General features: G+C 38.8%; 1 protein-coding gene across 1 annotated transcript in view; it reads right to left on the bottom strand.

Moving 5' to 3' along the window:
• Nucleotides 1–5,020: 5,020 nt before the first annotated feature.
• Nucleotides 5,021–10,093, bottom strand: part of UBE2N (ubiquitin conjugating enzyme E2 N) — a 34,817-nt gene continuing 29,744 nt past the window's right edge. Inside the window, exons 2-4 of the mRNA XM_024570479.4 lie at nt 6,760–7,006; nt 6,432–6,572; nt 5,021–5,748 (exon numbers count right to left, since the gene is read on the bottom strand). Of these exons, the coding sequence (XP_024426247.1) occupies nt 5,708–5,748; nt 6,432–6,572; nt 6,760–7,006 (429 nt within the window). The 3' untranslated portion in view covers nt 5,021–5,707. The remainder of the gene's footprint in view (nt 5,749–6,431; nt 6,573–6,759; nt 7,007–10,093) is intronic.

Below are 10,093 nucleotides of genomic sequence, written 5' to 3'. Positions count from 1 at the left end.
CACCCTCTGGACATCACATTTCCTGGTTCTTATTGAACACCAGTGCCAGACACGTATAAAAATATTGTAAATCTTACTGATTTCCTCAACTTTTATTCATTCCTTAATCAAATTAGTGAAATCAAAATATTTGACTATCAATGTGAATCAAAAAAAACATATCTTTTGATTAAGTAATTGAACCAGGAATGGGGACAAAGATTTATGGACTAAGATAAGGCAACTAAAATGGTAAGGCATAAAATAAAATGCCCTGGGCTAAAGGGGTAATGGTTAGCTAGTAATAGATCCACATAATGGACTAGCATAGACATAAAATACAACCCTTTCACTGAACAATTCCATTTCTGGGAGACACTTCAAGTTGTACTATCAAAATATGGTCAAAGGTGTGTATTGCAGAATTTATACACATCAATTGAACTACAAATGAAGGGGTTAAATTACGGTCATCTTGTCAATAGAGATCACTACCAAGAATTATGCTGCCACAGGTGGAGGTCCTTTAACAGCGCTCTAAAACAGCAGAACACTACACTGTTACCTGTTAAGGCTTGCTTTTGAAAAAGGAGCCTATACATCACATTTCAGGTTTTCCTTTAAAATCTGATTTTAAAATGAAATGTTCTGAGAAACTCTCAATGTGGGAACGTACAGGAACCTTACGTGAACACAAGGGGCTCGAATGCTCAATCTGCACATAAGCTCCATCTGTTCATAACTTTTATCAAAATACATTTTACCATCAACGGGGAGAGAAACCTGTACAAATGTTTCACTAATTGTTACTGGAGTAGCTTTTTAAAAGGGGAAATACACATTTGCTTCTAACACTACAGCAGTGAGTCACTGACAAGCAGAAAGGAAGCCAAACCTACAGGCCAAACCTAGCACCATACAGCCCCAAAGCTTAGAATGTTTTTTTACATTCAGTGATTTAAAAAGTTCCTAGTCACATGTGAAAACTCAAGCCTTAGAGCACAGACTTGTTTAAAATTGTCTATGGATGCTTTCTCACTACAATAGCAGAGTCGAGTAATTTACTAGAGACAGATCTGTGGCCTGCATAGCCCAAAATAGTTTTAGAAGGGAAAAACAGATTGCAAGAACGGCCCTTGGTTACCCAGTCCTGATTTTGTAAAAACTGAAGGAAAACAGCACCACGTTCAGATCTACTGCAATCAACCTAACATGTCTAAGCCACGTCTGACTGGTGTCTCTTACGTAGTCTACTGTCGAATGTAAACCAGAATACTTTGTGAACTTGCTAGGTTAGGTTATAATGAAATTTAAATTATTGGGATTTACTAATCTGGATAATAGAACAATTTCAAAAGGAGTACTGTGGTGGGTGAGAATGGATCAAGTGTGTAAAAAGTAAATACACTACTTATTCTATATGGTAGGAACATGAGGTTATCAGTCTTATAATTTCTAAAACATTTTGCCCCATGGATACAAATTAACAAAAAAATTAAAAGCTCCTTCCTTAATAAGCACCATAAAATGTACTTTTATAAGAGAATGGGATTTCAGCTCTGGCTGGTGTGGTGTGGTGTGGTTCAGTGGGTTGAGTGCCAGCCTGCAAACCCAGGGGTCTCCGGTTCAATTCCCAGTCAGGGTACATGCCTGGGTTTCCAGCTAGGCCCCCAGTGGTTTCTCTCTCACATCAATGTACTGATATCTCTCCCTCTCTCCCTCCCCCTCTAAAAAATAAAACCTTTAAAAAAAAAAAAAGATAATGGGATTTCAGTTGCTGCTCCAACTGGAGACAATAAGCAAGGTCTAAATATTCAGGCAATTACTTATGCTTCTGTAACCATAACTGAAAAATTACATTAAGTCAATAGACTCCACTTAGCAGTAAGTCTCCACACACTTGGGAGTGCCACAGGCCCATATGAAATGAGATCAGTTGAAGAGTGGCAAAGGTGAAACTGGGGGCCAGAGGGAGGACCCTAACTCATGTTGAGTTCTCCGCTTAACAGGAAAAACTTCTGTCCAACTCCCAGTTTTGCAGCCAATGGGAACTTGCCCAATGTTTAACAGCGGCAGCAAAGCCAACTCTTGGAACCAATCCTCCCAAATTCCAATCTCAATGATGAAATGGAAATTAGTGCAGGGGGTATGGATAAAAAAAACAAAGTATCACCAGTGTTGGTGGTAGATTAGATATTTATTCTTTATAGTTCATTACATTCAACATGTTTTGCTTTTGTGATCATTTAAAAAATAATTCCTTATACTAAGCAGCATGCTAAACAGCTAAATGAGGTGTTGCCCCAGATCCCAAAATACATCATTTCAATGAAGTATTACATTTTTCCTAAATACACCGATGAATTAGCTGCTCTATAAATCATGGCATTCTTTTGGGCGGGGGGAGCAGCTTCTCTAGATAAGGCTGTATTTTTAAACTTTGCTACCCCAACAAAATTGATGTGACTAGAGTAGCCAAAAGACTCCTGGGCCATCACATACAAAACTAAAGCTAATCCCTTTAATTTCCATGACACCAATGAGTTTCATTTAGCTAAAATTGTGTTTACCATGTCTTGTAGAATACGAGGTTCCAGCTTTTAAACAGTGCTAAACCAGCACCTGTGGTTTTTGTGCTGATTTGTATTTAATCTTATTTTTAAATGCTTCTAAATTTTTGTACTAAAGTATACTGTTGATCTAGAGCAAGACTGAAGTTCTACATACTTCAGATCAAGACCTTGCTATGCTGCCTCTGAGAGAACTACTATGGAAGCAAATCACCAAAGTAGACTACAACAAAATTTAAAAATCGAGTAACACAAAGTCCCTGTCAACACCTCAGGATCTCAGAAAAGGTATGAATGGGTGGAGTCGATTCTCAAGAAGCCACTTATTAATATGTGCAGATTCTTTTCCTGGCTCAGAGTTTTTTGCCCATGCTATTCTCCCTGCTGGAGGTATTCATCTGGTTGGAATCCAGAAGACCAGCCCCTGCCAAGTACTTACTTCCCTTCTCCAAGACAGTGGCTACTGCTGTCTTGTCTGTGTCCCCTCTTTCATTAGATTAGAAAGTCTATGAGGGAAAGAAAGTCTCATTCACCTAAGCATCCCCAACAAGCAGTATGATCTTGAGCACATATGAAACACTTATTTGTCAAATAAATTAAGTTTCCTTAAGCTTAGGTACTACAAGCCCAAAGGCTTACAGGGGAACAGGACTACATAAAGGAGCAGGTGGGCTGGGAGAGGGGGCAGAGAGTCAGTGGGTAAGAAGAGGATGGGAGGCTACCACGCAGCTCCTCCCAGCAGACGCCACGCATAAAGGCGAGTCACGTGTCCTGTGTTGCCAGATAATCAGATATTATCACAATTCTGGATTTTCATGTAATCTCCTAATTTTAAAAAATGTTGGCACTGAATTCAAAATGTTTACCCAACCACATTGTATGGGCCAATCAGAATAGGCCCCAAAGCCAGACACAGCTTCGAGCACCGCTGTGGCCTTTCCCAGAGCCCATGCTCCCATGGAAGCTCAGTGAGCAGCACTCCGACTCCGGTTTCAATCCGCTGCTACAGAGAGCAGGTTTTACCAAACAATGCAGACTCACCAAAATTACAAAGGAAAAAACATGATGCCATGAAATTAAGAATTCATGGATTTGAAATGAAAACTGAATGATTCCATTTCGGTATTTCTATCACAAACTCAGTATATATCAGAGTCCTATTTTAGACAGATTTTACACAGATTTAAATGTGTAATATTGTAACTATAAATCGCTGTGAGAATGTTTATGAGCAGTGCCACCTGTAATATAAACGAAGCTCATTAATTTGACCCCAGAATAAGATTGTTTCCTTAGTTGTAGGACACCCTCTAGAAAGCTTAAGAATAGTTAAAACTGACAACTGCTGTTAATAGTTTTTTAATTTACAGTATTACAGTTATGAACAATTTTATTATGAATTAAACTTATACTTGTTTCCAAGCAATGCATTTATTTGGTAGGATACCAGTTACCAGTCATCAAAAGCTTTTTTATGTTGAAAATGTAATTTTAATAGATAATTCTTCATCTTACATAGGAGCACAATAAAATACACCACATTCTGAAGAAACTCCAAAAGTTACGAGATTAAGAGTAGGGGAAATTCAGATATGCGCTACAATATCCGTTACCTTGAAACTGCAAGAGACAAGGGTTCCAACCCACAGGTTAACACTTACATACTTAAGACTGGCTACATTGATGACTTAAAAATAACCACCACCAGGAATTAGATATGGAGAGTGGGAAAGAACAGTTTTGTGGGGGGAGGAACTGTCAACACAGAAAAAAGTTACTGAATACCAAAATACAGAATAAAAGGAGCTCCCACAGCAAACACTAGAGGGATGAAAAGGAGAGTAAGTAACTGAAGACCTGATGCTCTCACATGAAGAACCCTTTCCGACGACACTTAGCAAGCTGCAGTTCGAGATTTGCTCATGGGGTCTATGAGGAAGACTCAAAAATGGCTCAGCACACCCCAGATGATTATCAGATTGGTGTTTCCTAATTAACACACATCAGTGGTCACGTGAAGTTTTTAGACAGGAACTAAGAAAAGGGTCATACCTCAAATGCCGGGCACATATGTGGCACAACATGTGAAAGCCCTGCCCAAAGCAGTCACACCGCTGCTTTGCTGGGACTCTCGTGTACAGTAATTTTCAAACATTGTGGCAAGACACCAATGATCACCTAGCTAATCAGACAACACAAACATTTATTTCAAATTTCCAGGAGGTAAAATAAAATGTTAGATATGGATGCTTTAAGCACGCTCAGGGCCAGCTTAAAAATACTCCATTCAGTGATATCTTAATACAAATTCGCATCAGTGAAAATAAACTGGCATAATCCATCTCTTGCCGTTCAACTTGTCAGATGGTGACGACCAAAACAGAATGTTCCATCAGTTTTAATTTTTAAATACGATTGTCACATTGGGAAAATGAAATAAACACAGTAAAATAAACTGTACAAAGGCAAAGTAGAATAACAAAAAAATATTTTACTAAAACATAGGATTTACAGAAGTTTCCAGACAAGCCATACAAAATGGTCACAAGCTTTTTCTTAAAGGGAGGATTCTACATTTGACAGCAAAGTCACAATGTTATTAGTGAGGGCCGCAATATTTATTTAATGTTCCCATTTTGGTTCAAACAATCAAGCTTGTCCATCTACAGCGTCTAAATAAAGTTAGACTTGGCTAGAGAGCATATTCTAAAGAACTGGTTAGCTGCTTTTAACCAATGCAATTAAATCACCATAAAAGGGGGGGAAAGGAGCCCATAAAATTAAAACTACCTCCCCCCTGAAAAAAATAAAATAAAGAAAAACACCCATTCCCCTGCAGCTAACCCTGACTACTACCTTCATTCACAGTGCTTTATACTTAAATCATGATGGGGGAAATGAATAAAAGCAGAGAGGGGCCACTGCTTTTAAACGTTTCGCAACAATCCAGATGATACTTCTAGCCTCTGCTCATGCTTTGTAACAGTGAATCAGGACAAGACATAGATTTGCTAATGTGCATTTAATCACCAAAGGACTGAAGATGTTGGGCTTTTATTCTGTAACGTTTCTAAGACTGTGTCCATTAAATGCAAACAAAAAAGGAAGAAGTCTTGGCAGAACAGGAGAAGTGATGCACACGTGATGATCAAACCGATTTAAATATTATTCATGGCATATAGCCTAGTCCATGCTCTAGCTGCAGACAAAAAACAAACATGCAATTATTATTTTACTTAGTTCAATACATTACTTTCCAAGCTCTATAAAAAGGAGGCAAACACGAACTTAATTAGGGAAATGTCATGCTATAATCTCTTATATTCATGCCATTTTCCAAAATCTGGATCAGGGCAAGGACTGTCTATATGTCTAATTACCAAGAGTTCTACAAAATTCAACAGAATGAAAAGAATTGTCTCCTTTTGTCACCTTCATTTCTTGATATAATGACATAATGCCCTCCACTAATTGTTATAATCTGTAGAAGAAGCTTATTAATTTCAAACTCTATACAGCTGTATATACTGGTATAATTTAATCAAATGGACTGCAAAAACAGCTAGTTTCCCATTATCTTTATGTATTTGCTAGATGAATGGTAGGCACACAGTATTTGTTACACTGGGTGTGCTTACACAGAAGTCCAAGATCTACCAATTTTATGTTGACTTTAAATTTGAGGGTCCCGAGTAGGTCATAAAATGGGGCGTGAAGATCTTTTGTTAAGAGAGATTTATTTACATATTATAACTAGGATCTGTTTATACCTTTTAATATAATTTTTCTTCTTGTTAAGACTCTAAAAGAAGTCTTTTAAGAGACAGCAGAAACTTGTTTTGAGAAGTGGAAGTGGTGTAAGAGAGAGTGAATAGTAAATACCTGTTTCTATGGCTTGGGCTTCGTTGGTCTTCCACTGCTCCGCTACATCATTTGCTAACGGGTCGTCTGGATTGGGAGCACTTAACAAAGCCTGGATCGATAGCAGAACTGTGCGGATCTGCAGTGCTGGGGACCACTTATCTATGAAAGCAAAAGGCCCAGAATGACTGAACATGAAAAAACAGCTCCAGAACTGCTACATTTCCCTCCCACAGACCTCTGTGGTCTTTAGATAAGGCAAGATTACAATGTGCAGATTCTCAATATGGAATGCTTAAGAGACAATGAAGAAATCTTAATAGCATATAATGATAAAGGTAACACTTACCTTTCAAAATATCTAAACATATTCTTCCCAACTTGTCTACATTAGGATGATAAATTTTGGTCATGAAACGTACTTTAGGTGCTGCCATCGGGTATTCTTCTGGAAGAAATAGTTCAAGTTTAAAAGTCCCTCCCTCAAAGGGGGAATCCTGGGGGCCAGCAATGACCACATGAAAATAACGGGCGTTGCTCTCATCTGGTTCTGCTTTAATGCCGGGAACTGGTTCTGCCAGCAAACGCTGAGTTTCCTACAATAGAAAAACATAACAGATCCTGTTATTTATTGTAAAACAAATGTCATTTCACTAAACACCTACATAAAAATTAGTAAGTTCATCTCTTAAATTTGAACACAACTGAACCTCTCTAATCCCTTGATGGGGGTTTAATGTAGCTTATGAAACACAAAGTTCAAAGAAAAGGCCATTTAAATGATCACAGTCAGCTGAATGCAACTACAAGCAAATACTGGTGACATACACATTCCAGCTATGATGTCCACAAATACGCTGATGATAAATTAGATTAAAAAAACTGATTTTCTACTAAGGAAGAAAAGAGGGGACAACAGGGCTGGGCAGCAGGATTACTACACATAGCTAAGGCAACTTGCCCTCAAACCTGAGCTGTTAAAAAAGTAAAATTAGTTTTAAAGCCTTTGAAAATGTCCCCTCCTAATCAGGTCTACAGAAATACATACAAACATGCCAATTACGTTGCTAAGACTGACAATGAAACATAAAGGGACCTTTATTGTTCTCCAACTATCATATTAGTTCTCTCTTCCATTTTTCTCCTTCTCTTCTAAAAAACTAACATTCTTCCTCCTCTCTCTCCAAACCTCCAACATCTCCATCTTCATCCTCCCTTTTGGCTGATGATTCTGCTTTCAGTATTTCATGAGAAAACAAAACAAAAAAACTTCCTGAAGTTCCCACTGCAACATTTGTACACCTGCCCACATCTGTGCTCTGCCTTTTCTCCTGCCACTATGGATGAAGTGGCTGTCACTCTGGGCTAAGCCAAACTCTCCCCTTGACCACTAGATCTTAACTCCTCCTCACCTGCTCATGGACATCGCTCTAGCATCTCTTTCCTCTCCTGAATCATCAGTTTTTCCCCTTTTAGTGGATCTTTCCCCAAACTGTACAAACTTGATGTAATTTCTCCCAATAAGAGGAGAATCTGACCTTGACCTGACAACCCCCCGCCTACCAGCTATTGCCCCATGGCTTTGCTCTTTGAAAGTTATCTATATATACTTGTCTCCAATCTCTCTCCTCCCCTCATATCTTGAATACAATTCTCCGATCAGGCTTAGCCACTAGCCTGCTTGTTCAGGTCATCGATGATTCCCACATAGTTAAACCAAAGGGCCAATGTTTAATCTTCATCTTTCTTGACCTAAACGCACATCTTACCCAGATGGTCTGCCCTCCTCCTTCCTGTAGCCACACTCTCCAGGCTCTGTCTGGTAGCAACCTCATAGCTGGTTCCTCCCTAATCTCCCCAATACCCCAAAGCTGAAGTGTGCCAAGGATCTGTTTGGGGGCTACTGTCTACACATTTCCATAGTGATCTCATCTAGCACAATGAATTTAAATACTGCAATACACTTTTGTACCTGCTGAAGTCTCTCCAAAATCATACCCTGCAGAGCCTACCCTGATCTTGTGCCCCTTCTATCCATAACCACCTGCTGGATAGCTCCTCTTGACTGTCTAATAAACACCCCAAACTTAGCATGACTGCCTACCCTCAACCTGCTCCGACCCCAAAAACCTTCCTCATGACAGTTAACCTTAAACCCATCCTTCCAACTGATTCTATCTTTTCCTTCATACCCCACACATCTAATCTGATCAGCAAATTTTGTTAGCTTGACTTTGAAATCTACCCATGACTGGACTGCTTCTTACCACTTCACTGCTACACATCTGATCCAAGCTACCACCAGCTCTCCCCTGGCACTCTGCTGTAGCCTCCTAACTTGTTCTCCCTGATTCTGACCTGGCTCCCTGGCTCCCTCTCTGGTCTGTATTCCACAGCCCCCCCAAAAGAGGCTTTGTAAGATTCTTTCACTCTGCCCATCTCTTACTCATCCATATTCAGCGATGCTTCCCCCACCCCACCTGCTTTGTTCCCGTCAGACTAGCTTCTTTGCAGTTCAACCTGCTAGGCACACTCCTCTCTTCCAGGGGCTTTCCCACTTGTTCTTCCCAAAATTTCTATATGGCTCACTTCCTCACCTCCTAAGATCTTCATTCAAATCTGTCTTCTTGTGAAGTCTCCATAATTAAAACTGCAAACCCCATACTACCCTATCCCATACCCTCCCTATGCTTGGTCCCCTCCTTCATCTCCACAGCACTACTAATACATTACATGTGTCATTTATATCAGGATGGAAGTACCATAAAAGGAGGGATTTGTGTCTGCTTTATTTAATGCTATAACCTCAGTATTTGAAAGAGTGCCTGGCATCATAGATGTTCAATAAATACTTGCTGAATTATAAATACACAGAAAAAGGAATAAACTCAGAATTTCACCTTCAATATTAAAGCAGTGTTATTCAAAGTAGGATGTGCACTTCACAGCAAAACAACAACAACAACAAAAGAATCATTTCCGGTGTGGGACCAAATAATCTGACTTCTATTTATAATTTATTTCTTCTTGAAAAGTGTTAATGTTTAATATGCAAACTGACAATAGTATCTGTGCTGTATATATTAGCAATACATTTTCAACATTTTGAATAGGCAAAGTGTAAATGTTTCCAAAAACATTTCGAACACTGCTGTAACTAAGCTTTGAAAAACAATGAGTGAGAATACTGTATTTACACTGCTTTCCCCTAAAAAAAAAAAAATGCACCTTACATCATATCATTTTGTCAGCACAGTCACATACTGAAATAGTCATAAGATACAGATATAAAACTAACTCCTTCCTCAAAATGTGTTAAACCCATAACCACTTAAAGTAATGCCTTTAGCACTTTAATTCAAGACTATGTTTTGTTTTAATTGTGCCAAAGCAAGGGTAAATAAAAAACCAAAATGCTGTAAATTACTTTCAGCAAAAATGTCCTTTAGGTTCAAAGTAAAACATTTTTAGAGCATTAAAAATCTCAAAAAGTAATAATGAAGCTCTCCCATCTCAGAAGTTCTCCAATATATAACTAGAACAAAAGAACCTGGTCTTCATTTCTAGGGAAAAAGTAAAGATATTAAAGATGAACAGTAGGAGTAAAAGAATGAAAAAAGAACTGGATGCTAAAATTCCTTGAATTTTGACCTCTCCCCCCACCTCAATCCTTTTTTCCCCCC

Source organism: Desmodus rotundus, chromosome 3, assembly GCF_022682495.2.
Source record: "Desmodus rotundus isolate HL8 chromosome 3, HLdesRot8A.1, whole genome shotgun sequence".
Lineage (NCBI taxonomy): Eukaryota > Metazoa > Chordata > Mammalia > Chiroptera > Phyllostomidae > Desmodus > Desmodus rotundus.
This window is presented reverse-complemented; position numbering and strand designations above follow the sequence as displayed.